The following is a 15,406-nucleotide window of genomic DNA, read 5'->3' as shown; positions in this document are numbered from 1 at the left end:
GAGGGGCGGGAAGTGGAGGAGATGCGGTGGAGGGCACCGTCGACCACGTCGGGGGGGGGCGGAATTGCGATCCTTGATTATGGAGGCCATCTGTGTTGTACGTATTTTGAACTGGTCCTCCTGGGAGCAGATGCGGCGGAGATGAAGGAATTGGGAGAATGGGATGGTGTTTTTACAGGGGGCAGGATGGGAGGAGGTGTAGTCCAGGTAGCTGTGGGAGTCGGTTGGTTTGTAGTAGATGTCCGTGTTGATTCGGTCGCCTGAGATAGAAACAGAAAGGTCTAGGAAGGGGAGGGAGGAGTCCGAGGCTGTCCAGGTGAATTTGAGGTCGGGGTGGAAGGTGTTAGTGTAGTGGATGAACTGTTCAACCTCCTCGTGGGAGCACGAGGCGGCGCCGATACAGTCATCAATGTAGCGAAGGAAAAGATGGGGGGTGGGGCCAGTGTAGTTGCGGAAGATGGATTGTTCCACATACCCTACGAAGAGGCAGGCATAGCTGGGGCCCATGCGGGTGTATTTCCAAATACACGTATTTCCAAATACGTATACATCCTGTCCTTCAGGATTCTCTCCAATAACTTGCCCACCACCGACGTCAGGCTCACCGGTCTATATTTCCCTGGCTTGTCCTTACCACCCTTCTTAAGCAGTGGCACCACGTTAGCCAACCCCCAGTCTTCCGGCACCTAACCTGTGACTATCGATGATATAAATATCTCAGCAAGAGGCCCAGCAATCACTTCTCTAGCTTCCCATAGAGTTCTAGGGTACACCTGATCAGGTCCTGCGGATTTATCCACCTTTATGCGTTTCAAGATATCCAGCACTTCCTCCTCCGTAATATGGACATTTTCCAAGATGTCACCATGTATTTCCCTACATTCTATACCTTCCATGTCCTTTTCCACAGTAAACAATAATGCAAAATACTCGTTTAGTATCTGCCCCATTTTCTGCGGCTCCACACAAAAGCCGTCTTGCTGATCCTTCTAATTGGAGTTGTTGAGAGAGAGAGAGGTATCAATAAGGGGGCAATATTTGAGTGAGTTATCTCTGGGGAAGTACAGGGATCACCAATCAAGTGCTTGCTAAGAAGCGCCATTCGGGACAGTTTCAATTCCTCACCAGTACCTCAATCACTGTTTCCCTCATTACCTACCTTCCGAATGAGTGAGATTGGGGGGTATTTTTCCAATAGGGAAGTTATGGTGACCTGTCTGCCAAATTTGGGGAGGGGCTGTAATTTACCCAGTTGGGGACAATTGGAGGCAGAAGTGGAATCAAGACTCAAAGCTACCTCTTACTCTTGTCTCTGACCACCTCTCTCCCTATGACCCTCACCATGCAACAAGAAGATAAAAAACATTTGCTTGGCTTCTTGACTCCCTGAGGAGCAGACCTCCACCAATAGTCTTTTGGAACCACAGGCTGCCTGCCTCTAGCCCCACCAGTGTCAAAGCTGGTGATGGTCCAAAAATCTCTCCTAAACTGTTTGTTAGCTCTTAAGGAGTATATCTTAATGTGTGTGATTGGGTGAGTTAACTCGGTGGTGGAGGTGATATGTTAGTCACCTGGCACGCTGTTCCTATGGGAAAATTGTGTCCCAGTTTTTCGTAGAAGAGTCCTTGCACTTTGAGTGTCCCCTGCAATTTAAATAAATTGAGCATCTCAGCCTGTGACCACCTACTAAAATGAATAGATAGAAATCCCTGAGCTGGAGGGGTTACCAACATGATCTTGAATAAAGGTTTGTGTCCGTCCATTGTTCCAACAGTTTTCTTTTCCTTTGACACAATGCATCACACTCCTAAACGGATTGCCTGAGGGAATATTTTAAAATGCCACTCTTTCCTTTGTTTGCAAGTTTAATGTTATAAATAATACCAAAACACTTGGCCACATTAATGATGCTTGACATTGTGCCAAATGTGGTGCTCATTTGGTTACCCTGCCATCTGAAAGTGGAATAAAAAAGGTTTGCCAAGCAGATTTCCTGCAGGCACCTCTCTCTCACACACATAAGTAGGGTGAAATGATCAAAAGGAACTTGATAACGTTTGAAGAAACATGGACAGCAGCTTTGGAATTGTATATTCAGGTCAGCATAATGCAAGAGGTGGTTGTGTTGGTCCATAATGATCCAGGACTTGGATGATCCCCTCTATTAAGATTCATAACAAGTCTGTTTGATGGCCACTATACAGTCGTGCCATTGAACAGACAGCTCCAGTCACGACCTTTTTGAGGCAGCTTTGGGGAGGGATGTTTTGGGGAGGTGGATTGGGGTAGAGAAAGTACAACACCAGTGAAACAGAACTCTCAGCAAATTCCTATTACATCTATGAATAAAGCATTTTTTTGTGATGTGGACAGCTAACAAAATAAAAAATCTTGATCATTTGATGTGCTTCCAGAATATAACAATTGGGGGTTCAGTAAACTTTTCACTCAATAACTGAGAGTTTAGCATAATGCTCTTCATAAGTACTTGCTCCACTTGTAACTCCACCAACATTGCTTCCCCACCCCCAGAGCACTTTCAGTCCTAAGGGTTGAAGACAGACAAAAATGCATTGACACATTAAGAAATGGGAAAGTAGAACGACTTAATACAGAAACCCCTAAAGTGATTCATATTCCCAAATAAAATTGGATCACCTTTTGTTTTTTGCTTATTTAGTATGTAAAAAGTTTTTTGTTTAATTTAAGATGAGTTAGCAAACTGTAAATTATTAGAGTGCTTTGTTTTAAATAAGATTTAGTGATACTCAAGGAAAGCTGAGTAGCTCCGAGCTTTCCATTACTACTCACTGCTCCAGTCCCACTCTTATTCCAGTGACTTCTCTGATGTTAATGCATACAATATCTCATAGTTTCCAGCTGATAATGTCCTCTTACCTGGTTGATCATTGGGAGTGATCAGCATTGATGCACTTCTCTTTATTTTACAAGTCAAGTAGCCCTTTCAAAATATAATTTCAAATGTAGTCTGCAGTGTCTCAAGTAGTGCCGCAAACTATTAGATGGGTTGAAATCTGATATGCCCATCTTTTATTATTCAAATGAAGCAAAAGCAACCAGTTTAATTGAATTCTCGATACATGGGGAATAATTGCATGGAAATATGTAGTCAGGGATCCAAGCATGGAAAAGTAGAACGAGAGCTGGAGAAACTGAAACACAGAAACACAGAGATTGATAGAGACAGATTCTCTAAACAAAGAAATACACCAGATGGACAAGAGATTCTTTTCTGTGCGTATGCAATGGTATAGATATATACACTTGCATTACAGATATATATGTGAGAAAGAGAAAATATTCAATCAGAGCATCCTTTAGGTCAGAACATAACAATTTTAACTTTTGATTTATCAATATCCTTCAGCAGAAACACTCCAATCAGCTGCGGGGAGATGCAGCTAGTGGTATTATTACTAGAATATTAATCCAGGGACCCAAATAATATTCTGCCATGTAGATGGTGGTATTTGAAACTAATAAAAACAAATGGAATTAAAAGTTTAATGATGACCGTGAAGGTGTTGCTGATTGTCAGGAAAACCTCATCTGGTTCACTAATATCCTTTAGAGAAAGAAACTGCCATTCTTACCTGATCTGGCCTACACGTGACTCCACAGCAATGTGATTGACTCTTTACTGCCATCTGGGCAATAAAGGATGGACAGCTGGCCCTTTTACATGTCCATTCCCCATCAGAATGGTCTCAGGGCTCTCTCATTCTTCTTGGGGAAAAAAGTCCTGAACCATTCCCATCCACAACTCCTCCATCGGGGTTGAGCTCACAAATGCACGTGTGGGCTGCTGATTGGGAGATACCACAGATGTAGCTTGCAGTTCACCAACAGCACATGGGGATGGCCAATAAATGCTGGCTAGCCAGCAAGGCCCATGTTCCACACAGGAATTTATAAAACGTTCTGAATTGAGATTTGAGGTTTTCTGGTGGATTGCATGTTCAATACCGCTGTGATCTTCAGCAGCACAGTCATAACGCTGCTTCCCATGCTGCATGACTGCACATTGGCCGTTAGGCGGTGGTGGTATAGGTGACTGCCTAACTCAGCAACTGAAGATGTCTTCACCACTGACTTTCACTCCTCTCGGTTGATAAAATGCGATCAGTACACATTGCCTTGGTACATGGTTAAAGAGTGCTGAAGATTCTGATTTCCTGCTTCAGATACTACTTGCTTATCCACAACTGTAGTCCCCTTTCTCTGGCTGGTGCTGGATGCTTCTTGGGCGGCACGGTGGCACAGTGGTTAGCACTGCTGCCTCACAGCGCCAGAGACCCGGGTTAGGTTAGGTGAATTGGCCATGCTAAATTGCCCATAGTGTTAGGTAAGGGGTAAATGTAGGGGTATGGGTGGGTTGCGCTTTGGCGGGTCGGTGTGGACTTGTTGGGCCAAAGGGCCTGTTCCTACACTGTAAGTAATCTCATCTAATCTTTACTCCTCCTCCTTAGCCTCATCAATGCCAGTAAAGCGTTAGGTTTGGTTACCGAAACATTTGTTATGGAAATACTGCTCACATGCTCATCTCTACAAGGTCAGGCGCAACCTGACTGGTTTTCCTGTCCTTCATTCCTCAGTAATGTGAAAGATCTTTGTTGCCTGGATCATTGCTCTCCATGCATATGACAATTACCCAAATCTTAATGTTACTGGCTTTCATTGTCCCCGCAATACAGTCCTACAACCTTGGAATGTACAAGCTGCGTAACAATTTCATTCCCATGTTCTTTGCTTTCATGTATCTCAGCCTGCTAATGCTCCTGCAAGGCTGCATGTGGAATAACACACACACGCACTCACTCACTCTATCACTGTCCAATCATGTTCACCATTGTCAGCACTGTTGAGAGAGTCTTGAGTCCCCTTCTTCTCAGAGTTAAATTAATCAATGAGTTAGGATGTCAGTGTTTGGAGCTGTCAGAGCCTTTGTTCTGTAGTGACCTTTGCTCAGTGCTAAGCCTTTAACAGATTGCATGCACAGTAGTATTTAACACTTTCTGTTATGGTTACTTCAGTTGAATATGATAGTGCTGTATAGGAATATGTGCAAACAGCTTGCTGGCCATTCTCTGTGAGGCCTTTTTTGTTGTGATGCATTTTAGGAGACTGTTTATTTTGCACTTGATTTGTTCACTCTTTACCCTCCCGCTCTACACTATAATTTTCCCACATCACTGTAGATGGTCCTCTTCTATTCTCTGGTGTCTTTTGTCTTTCTTCAATCGGCTATTTCCCTTGATAGTTCTCCTCGTTTCTCAATCTCATTCCCATCCAAATCCCATGGTCAGCGTTGATCCTGTATTCGATTCATTTGCTCTTTCTCCCCTCCCTAGCACTTTTAATTACCCCATTGTGTCCCCCACCCTAAATAGGCAGTACCCACCTTCCTTCTCCTCCTTGCCTCTATCCATGTTCTTTAAGTTCCATTGCCTGCCATTCCTTTCTTGTTAACTCTCCTCTGTTTGAACCTTTAGAGTTCAGCTTGCATGGCCCAGTTAGAGTTGTTGCTGTCGACCAGTGTGGCTGCCTCGCTTGCGCAGGCTTCTTGACCTGATCAGGCCACCCCCCGCCCCCCAAACACACAAACAAATGTACTTGTTTCATAGCAACAAAAACCAAGGCCGCGTGTGACTTCAGACTTCTCAGGAGCTTATAAACCTGGTCAGTCTTCATCTTTTACAAAGTAAGTTCTTCCACAAAGAAATGGCTTTGTCTGTGATCAAGTGTTTCCCGTTATTACCAAACAAGGTTGTTACCAGAGGTGCACTCATCCTTCCTTAATGGTCATGGTAAATTGGGAATGTGAAGTTAGGTTGTAGTTGAATATAATTCTGCTGCTGATAGTCCACATCATCTCATGAGTGTCCAGGTATGAGTTAGCAGATCTGCTAAAAATCTATTCCATTTAACAATTTGTTAGTGCTATACAACACAACACAGGGTATCCTCAATGTGAAGAAGGGATTCTGTTTCTGCAAGGACTGTGGAGTGGTCACTCCTACTGATACTGTCATTAGATGCATCTGCTTCAGGTAGATTTGCAAGGACAAGATCAATACATTTTTCCCTCTTGTTGGTTCCCTCACCCCTGGAGGCCCATCCTAGCAGCTAGGACCTTGAGGACTTTACGAACTCAGTCAGTAGAAGTGCTAATGAACCATTCTTGATGATGGACATTGAATCTCCACCCAGAGTACTTTGTGTGCCCTTGGTACCTGAAGTGATTCCTCCAAATGGCATTCAATGTTAAATAGAACTGATTCTTGAGCTGAATGCTAGGAGATAGTAATCAGCAGGAGATTTCCTTTCACAAGTTTGACTCAATGCCTTGAGACACTGTGGGGTCCAGAGTCAATGTTGAACACTCCTTCCTGACTGTACATCACTGTGCTACCACTTCTAGTGGGCCTGTCTTGCCTATGGGATGGCACGTACCCGGGGTAAAAATGACCCATTATCCTGAATCTATTTTCTATTACTGAAAAATGTGTTGCTGGAAAAGCGCAGCAGGTCAGGCAGCATCCAAGGAGCAGGAGAATCTACGTTTTGGGCATAAGCCCTTCTTCAGTCCTTTACAACATATTATCTTGACAATGTATCTTTTAAAATTCATCTGATGTGTGACAAATTTAATAGGCAAAAATTTAATATTATTTTCTAACTAAATGTTATTCGCTACTTTGGTTGAAATGGATCGGGATTACACAAAAGGCAGAGGTTGTGGTGCTTCCAATGTGTGCTAAGAAATAAATAATCTCCATTTAGTTTGTTTCATCTTTAGGAATTGGTGAGTGGTAGAATAAGACCGTTTATATAAAGAATAGGCAATCTGTAACAACGTAAAGTAGGTTGGGAATATTTAATAGCTTTTGAGGAAGGGTCACTCGGCCTGAAATGTTAACTCTGATTTCTCTCCACAGACTCTGCTGAGCTATTCCAGCAATTTCTGCTTTTGCTTCTGCGGTTCTTTCAGTTTTTATTCAGAAATGTTTAACGTTTTGTAGCAGTGTTGACCATCCTGGTGCATCTTCCCTTAACCAGTCTCCATGTTCAGGACGGACTAACGCCTAATCACCTGAAGAAGGCCAAGCTGATGTTCTTCTACATCCGTTATCCCAGCTCAACCACATTGAAAACATACTTCCTGGATGTTAAGGTAAGCAAATTAAAATCGTAGCTGATCCTTGGCAACACTTGAGGAGCACGAAGTATGTGTTCGAGACAAGAAACCGTGCGTGTTCCAGTAAGGGGATGTGTGACTGTCTGTTAGGGACAGTCTGTACAGTAGTGCAGTGGGTTAGATTATGCATGCAGGGTTCTTGGTGGCCTCTGAGACAGGTTGAAGGCCTGTCAGCTCTGCGCTGGAAAAGGACAGCAATAAATCTCTACTTATTCTCACATTGACACCTAGTTAAAAAAAAGTGATGGGTACAGCTTTCATGAGAATAGGCTCTTGCAAAAATAAAAATCCTTAATGAGAACACCATTTCAGAATCAGAGAATCCCCAGTGAGGAAAGAGACCAAACATCCTAGCGAGTCTGCTCTCACCCTCCAAAGACCATTCCATGCAGACCCAGTCCCCCACCTAATCCCCATAACCCACCTCTCCCATGGCCAATCCACCTAACCTACACATCTTTGGACTGTGGGAGGAAACTGGCACACCCAGAGGAAACCCACACAGACATGGGGAGAATGTGCAAACTCCACATATACAGTCACTCGAGGCTGTAATCAAACCCAGGTCCCATGTCTTGTGAGGCAGCAGTGCTAACCACTGAGCCACTGTGGAAATGGGCAATCCTGTGGATCATGGAGCTTGTTCGCTAAATAGTAGAACACTTGTTATGATAATAACCATGCGCAAACTGTTTGATCCTAGTGTCTTAGTCTAGCAATCTCTTCCTTTTGGTCTTCTATGAGTATGATCCCTGTTTTTGTGCATCACTGACCCCCTTTGAGGTCACTGACAGGTCATGTAGTGAACTTGCTTCCCTTCCCCATTCTTGCAATTCAGCGTGAGAGAGTCTTCAGGAACAATGGGAAGCTAATCCCGGGTGTCTGACTCAATTCGTCATGGCTCTTTTACCTCTCTACAGCATTAGAAAGTGAAGGAGAATTCAGTGCCAGTATTTCCTAATAAAAGTACTTCACTTTGAGGAAATTTTGCAGTTTAAAGCATTTCTTTTCCACTCTCATTGTAACTGGTACAACATACAAATACTTTTTCTCAGCTGGAGATAGTGCTGGTTTTAAAATCTATAAATTGTTTATCATCAACCAAACTGGACTTGCACATAAGAACAGAGGAAGACCATTTAGCCCTCGATCTTATTGCACATTCAGTTAGATCATGGCTGAGCTGTATATTAATTAATTTTCCTTTCCTCAGTTGCATTAACACAGCAGGTCCGGATTTTTGTAAAGTTAATGACAGGCTGATAAGTTATGTGGAATGTACGAGACAGCAAGGGACCAACTAGTCTAACCCAAAGAGAATAATCTTCACAAACAGGATAGTTGAAATGTCCCTTCGGGAACTGTGCTGAGTGGAAAAGCGTTGAAGTTCTAAACAGCTCAGTCTTCAGCTGAGAAGTGGACAGAAGCTGACAGCTGAACAGACAATTAAATCAGAAGGTGATCAGTGACCCAAGCACAAACTCATCCCTTAATCTCCTGAGAGTATCTCCCAGGAAAGACACAGATCTGCTCCCTCACCCATGAATATTGTGTTTTCTCAGAAGTGCATGGGAGTATTTGCACACTGCAACTGCGAGTTAATCCCATATGAGACGTCAGTCCAACCAACTTGTCCACAACACAATGGTCTCTTGAAAACGGCTCAGAAAAGACGCCCAATATCAAAGCCCAGTCATTCTTCCTCTGATATTTCTTTCACTTTCCCTTCATTTCTGTGCTGAATAGTCCTCCCTCCGGTTGTTGTATTGCCACAACATTATAATCTGATTGTCTCTTTGGTTGCTATCAGTATTATTCTGACTGTTTCAATATTAGTTTTTCCATATTTTGAATGAAATAACTTCCTTATCAAGATTGTGATAACAGAATTGTTATGATGCAGAAGGCCATTCGCCCCCCTGAGTTTGTACTGGCTCGTGAAGCATTTTGATCTTGTCACAAACTTGTGTATTTGCCATGTAACACTGCACTTTTTTTTCTATTTTTTACTTTCTATTTTCCATTTTTCTATTTATCTACTGCCCTCTACTTCCAGGCTCTGTGATCCATGCCCTAACCACTTGCTGCATGAAAATGTTTTTTCTCACCATGCATTTGCTTCTTCTCCAAAATATTTTCTCTGTCCAGTCCCCATGTGATTTAGAAAATGTCTATCAGATCTCCTCTTAGTCTTCACCTCTCCAAGTAAAACAGTCCAATCTGTGCTCTTAAAGTCATAGAGCCATAGAGATGTACAGCGTGGAAACAGACCCTTTGGTCCAACTCATCCATGCTGATCAGATATCCCAACCCACTCTAGTCCCTCCTGCCAGCACCTGGACAATATCACTCCAAACCCTTCCTATTCATATACTCAGCCAGGCGCCCTTTAAATATTGCAATTGTACCACCACATCCTCTGGCAGCTTATTCCATACACGTACCACCCTCTGCTTGAAGAAGTTGCCCCTTAGGTCTCTTTTATATCTTTCCCCTCTCACCCTAAACCTATGCCCTCGAGTTCCTGGCTCCCCCACCCCAGGGAAGAGACTTTGTCTATTTATTCTATCCATGCCCCTCATGATTTTGTAAGCCTCTATAAGGTCACCCCTCAGCCTCCGACACTCCAGGGAAAACAGCCCCAGCTTATTCAACCTTTCCCTATAGCTCAAATCCTCCAACCCTGGCAACATCCTTGTGAATCTTTTCTGAATCCTTTCAAGTTTCACAACATCTTTCCAATAGGAAGGAGACCAGAATTGCATGCAACATTCCAAAAGTGGCCTAACTAATGTCCTGTACAGCCGCAACATTACCTCCCAACTCCTGTACTCCATACTCTGACCAATAAAAGAAAGCATATCAAACGCCTTCTTCACTATCCTAACCACCTGCCACTCCACTTTCAAGGAGCTATGAACCTGCACTCCAAGGTCTCTTTGTTCAAAACTTACTAACTGTACATCTTATGCTCACATCCAAATCATTAATATAAATGACGAAAAATGGTGGACCTAGCACCGATCCTTGTGGCACTCCACTGGTCACAGGCCTCCAGTCTGAAAAACAATCCTCCACCATCACCCTCTGTCTTCTATCTTTGAGCCAGTTCTGTATCCAAATAGCTAGTTCTCTCTGTATTCCGTGAGATCGGACCTTGCCAACCAGTCTCCCATGGGAAACCTTGTCGAACGCCTTACTGAAGTCCATACAGATCACGTCCACTGGTCTGCCCTCATGAATCCTCTTTGTTACTTCTTAACTGAACTTTCTCATCCCTGGAACCATTCTCAGAATACAAGAGCAGGGATGTATTGCTGAGGCTGTATAAGGGGCTGGTCAGATTGCATTTGAAATGTTGTGAGCAGTTTTGGGCCCCTGTACCTAATGAAGGGTGAGTTGGCATTGGAGGGAGTCCAGAGGGGGCTTACAAGAATGCTCCTTTACAAGAATGAAGGGCTTGTCATACGAGGGGTGGTTGCTGACTCTGGGTCTGTACTCATAGAGTTTAGAAGGATAAGGGGGAATTTGATTGAAACTTAGAGAATTCTGGGAGGCCTGGATAGAGTGGACATGAAGATGATGTTTCCACTAGGAGGGGAAATTAGGACCTGAGGGAACAGCCTCAGAATGAAGTGACAACCCTTTTGATGTAAGGAGGAATTCCTTCAGCCACATGGTGGTTAATCCATAGAACTGTGGCACAGAGGGATATGGAGGCCAAGTCATTGAGTGTACTTAAGATAGAGATAGGTTTCTTCTTAATAAGGGCATCAAGGGTTATGGGGAGAAGGCAGGAGAATGGGGTTGAGAAACATATCAGTTACGATCGAATGTGGAGCAGATCGATGGGCTAAATAGTTTAATTCTGCTCCTATGTCTTATGCTCTTATTCTCATCAACCATTCTTTCCGATGTCTTTGCATCCTTCTTAAAGTATGGTGGTCAGAATTGTATATAGTATTCCAACTGGCTCAAGTCAGAGCATTCCCCAATACTGCAGGCCTGAATGGTAACGGTGACATACAGTCACAGCAACTCCAGCTGTTTCAGTTTTAGCTTTTCCATGTGTTGTGTGAAATTATTTACTTATCATAAGCATCATTAAAATAGATTATCTGATAAATTATTTTCTGTTTTGGCGACTTTGCAACTTAATTATGCTCTTTCTACAACAGTGACTTAAAAAAGGGAACTACAGCAATGTAAGTCATTCTCTTACTGCCAGTTTCCTGTAGATCTGTTCAAAAAAGTAGCTCTTCACTAATGGTTACATTTTCCAAGCTAAATCTAAAAAATCATTAAAGATAACTGGGTGAGAGTCTTCCTGTTGTTGTTAGCTTGATTGTTTTAATTACAATTTTCTGGTGGGTCAGCCTATATGTGTCAGCAGTTGTTGCGCTTATGAAGTTATTTGGCTTCACATCACAAGCCTGCTGACTCGCTGGCCTGGATTAGTGGGCCACAAAGGAAACAATTGCGCTGATGGCAGAATGTGAGGCACCCAAGAATTGTAGGTCGACACTAGCAGCACAGTTTAAAAACTTATGGCTGTTCACTTTGAAGAAAAATTGTTGATAGTGGGAGAATCGCAAAAATGAAGTTGACACAACTTGCCTAACATCCAGCCCCTTTAATCTAGAGTATAGCTTCCGCTGTAGCATTCTATCAAACAATCACTCCTTAGTCACAGATTAAGTAAGCTTGTGTCCAAACTTTGGTTGACCTGTTTCAACTGGAGAAACGGCTGCTAATTCTAAGTGGGCAATGAGGGAAGAAGAGATGGTGATATAATAGGTGATCACCAAATGACTTAAGTAATATTCATTTGTGAATCTTAATGGGTGCAAATGGCTTCCCTCTTTGCCTACTTAGGAATCATTCAATTGCATGTGAACACATTAGAGATAGTTCAGTGTCATGAAATGGTACTGTGTCTGTGATAAGAGTTCTGTTTTACTCAGGGTCACTTTCTCTAAATGTAAGTCTTTCCCTTTTAAGTACTACTTGTTGTGAAGCCAAGCAATGCCGAAGAGGAAACATGGTGCTGAATTAATCAAAGCAATATTTGGGGACCTACATTTATGTAGGACCTTTCGTAATCTGCACATCCTAAAATTCTTTACAGTCAACAAAGTTCTTTTGAAATCTGGTTGTTATTGCACTGTCGTAAATGCAGCAGCTAATATAACTGCAGCAAGGTCCCTCAAACAGCATTTGATAATGACAGAGTAATTTATGTTGGTTGAAGGTTAACTCATTACCAGGACAGCGGGGCTAGCATCTTTGCTCTTAGAATTGTGCTTTTATTTGCAGCACAGAAACCATTCAGACTTAAAAGTGTTGAAATTAATGTTTGACATGAGCTACCTCGCATCATACTCCATCTCGCCCAATCAGAATATCCTTCTATTCATCTCTCTCTCTCATGTACTCAAATTGACAGGGCCGATGACCAAGGGGGAAAAGCCTGTGATACTTGGAAATGGGTACACAGCACCTTTATTTTGAAGTATAGCAGATACGTATAATCTCATTCACCAGTTTTACTTTGTGGGTAGTTTGCAGTTTAATGCCGCATCACAAAAGATACTATGATCGGCAGTGCTGCATTCGCTCAGTATGGGGCTGGGATGGCAGTCTAGATTGTTGTGTTGACATCGCTGGAGCTGGACTTGAACCTCCAACCTCCGATTCAAAAGAAAGATTGTTACCAATGAGCCATGGTAGAAACTATTTGTAATACTGTAAATTACTAGCTTACCACTGTGCAAAGCCAGGGGAAGGGGGAAGCTAGAGCCTGAATAACTCTCCATTGTTTTGTGGTACTCTTCATGTAGTCAGCCCCCAATTAGCATTCCAGATCATGTGCAAAGATTAAATGTTTTGGGCAAGGTACCAGAGGAGTCTGGGAAGAATCTTCTGCAGTCAGAACACATTTGTCTGCGGGCTTCTATTAGAGTCATAGAGACGTACAGCACAGAAACAGACCCTTTGGTCCAACTCATCCATGCTGACCAGATATCCCAACCTAATCTCACCCCATTTGCCTGCAATTGGCCCATATCCCTCTAAACCCTTCCTATTCATATAACAATCCAGATGCCTTTTAAATGCTGTAATTGTCCCAGCCTCCACCACTTCCTCTGGCAGCTCATTCCATACAAGCACCACCCTGTGTGAAAAAGTTGCCCCTTAGATCCATTTCCCCTCTCATCCTAAACCTATGCCCTCAAGTTCTGAAATAAAATAAAAGCACCAAAAAACAAAGAGTGCTTTACAATTCACCCAAACTTGAAAATTAAAACAAAGCAGTGTTGTTCTTTTTGATTCTGAAGTTCTCTATCAAGTTATTTCAGGTATCAGCCCACAACCCACAGCAATCACATTTCTGTGGTCTCAGGACTCTGTACACTCAAGATATATTTATGTTGCTTTCTGAAATAAGCAGCCAGTGCTGGTGAGCGGGGTGAAATTCCCACAACTTGTGTTTTAAGTGGGAAGTAACTCAGAATTAAGGTGAGTAATTTTTTTAAAAATCTTGTGAATACTCTGACTTAGGTTGTTCCCAGTGCATTAATAGTAAGCAACACTTATATTTATGCTAAGACCATTATTTTAAGATAAATTGATTAATCTATGCGATAATTCTTCAAATGTTGGCATTAGGCCCCAGACGATGGCAAGGAGACAGTCACTGCTACAGGGAGAGTGATGGCCTTGTGCTATTGTTACTAGACTAGTGATCCACAGACCCATGTAATGTTCTGGGAACCTGCGTTTGCATCTCACAACAGCAGATGGTGGAAGGTGAATTTAATTTCTGAATTCAAATTAGAATTTCATGTCTAATAGTGACTGTGAAATGGTTGTCGTAAAAGCCCATCTGAATCATTAATGTCCTTTAGGGAATAAAACTGCCATGCTCACTTAGTCTGGCCTACATGTGATTCCAGACCACAGCAATGTGACTGACTCACAACTATCCTCTGAAATGGCCAAGCAAGCCACTCAGTTGAATCAACTGCTAGAAGGGAGAAAAGGAATGACAACCAGATGGACAACCAGGCATCGAATAAGGCATCAGGCTCAACAATGGCAGAAACAGTCTTGTCAATCTTGCAATGCCCTTCTCACAAACATTGTGTCAAAAGTGGGAGAACTGTGCCCATGGATACCCCTTTGTTCTGAAGGAAGTGGGAGGATTTGAAGGAGAAATTATTGAGGGTCAGGACCAGTTCCCCCAATTGAATGTTGGCAGTGGGGTACTGGTTGGGTCGGCAGGACAGGAAGAAATGGCAAGCGTGGAGGCCTTTGCCATGGTGGATGAATGTGTGTAGGGACTGGATGTCCATGGGGAAGATGAGGCATTGTTGGCCAGGGCTATGGGCACCATCTGGGCCCCAGCTATGCCTGCCTCTTTGTAGGATACATGGAACTGTCTATCCTCCGCAGTTAGACCGGCAACATCCCCACCTCTTCCTCCGCTACACTGATGTCTGTATCGGCACCACCTCGTGCTCTCACAAGGAGATGGAACAGTTCATCAACTTCACTAACACCTTCCACCCTGACCTTAGGTTCACCTGTACCTTCTCAGACACCTTCCTCCCCTTCCTGGACCTCTCTATCTCTGGCAACCAACTGAACATGAACATCTATTTCATACCTACCAACCCCCATAGCAACCTGGACTATACCTCATCCCATGCCCCCCCCCCCCCTGTAAAAACATGATCCCTTACTCCCAATTCCTCTGCCACTGCCGTATCTGCTCCCAGGAGGAGTAATTTCACTCCAGAACATCCCAGATGGCCTCCTACTTCAAGGAGTGCAATTTGCCCTCCCACATTGTCAACAAGGCCCTCCAGTGCATCTCCTCCACCTCCGGCACCTCTGCCCTTGAACTCCACCCCTCCATTTACAACAAGGATAGAAGATACCCAATTCTCACCTTCCACCCCACTAATAGAGTCACAGAGTCATAGAGATGTACAGCATGGAAACAGACCCTTCGGTCCAACCCGTACATGCCAACCAAATATCCCAACCCAATCTCGTCCCACCTGCCAGCACCCGGCCCATATCCCTCTAAACCCTTCCTATTCATATACCCATCCAAATGCCTCTTAAATGTTGCAATTATACCAGCCTCCACCACATCCTCTGGCAGCTCATTCCATACAC

General features: G+C 43.4%; 1 protein-coding gene across 4 annotated transcripts in view; it reads left to right on the top strand.

Moving 5' to 3' along the window:
- The window catches only part of LOC122553399 (prospero homeobox protein 1-like), a 67,662-nt gene that overhangs the window by 21,003 nt on the left and 31,253 nt on the right, over positions 1–15,406 (top strand). For all 4 annotated transcript variants that reach the window (XM_043697117.1, XM_043697116.1, XM_043697119.1 and 1 more), the window contains exon 3: positions 7,094–7,195. In XM_043697117.1, the coding sequence (XP_043553052.1) occupies positions 7,094–7,195 (102 nt within the window). The remainder of the gene's footprint in view (positions 1–7,093; positions 7,196–15,406) is intronic.

Source organism: Chiloscyllium plagiosum, chromosome 10 (assembly GCF_004010195.1).
Source record: "Chiloscyllium plagiosum isolate BGI_BamShark_2017 chromosome 10, ASM401019v2, whole genome shotgun sequence".
Classification (NCBI taxonomy): domain Eukaryota; kingdom Metazoa; phylum Chordata; class Chondrichthyes; order Orectolobiformes; family Hemiscylliidae; genus Chiloscyllium; species Chiloscyllium plagiosum.
The sequence above is the reverse complement of the archived record's forward strand: the minus strand, read 5'-3'. Positions and strand labels throughout refer to the sequence as shown.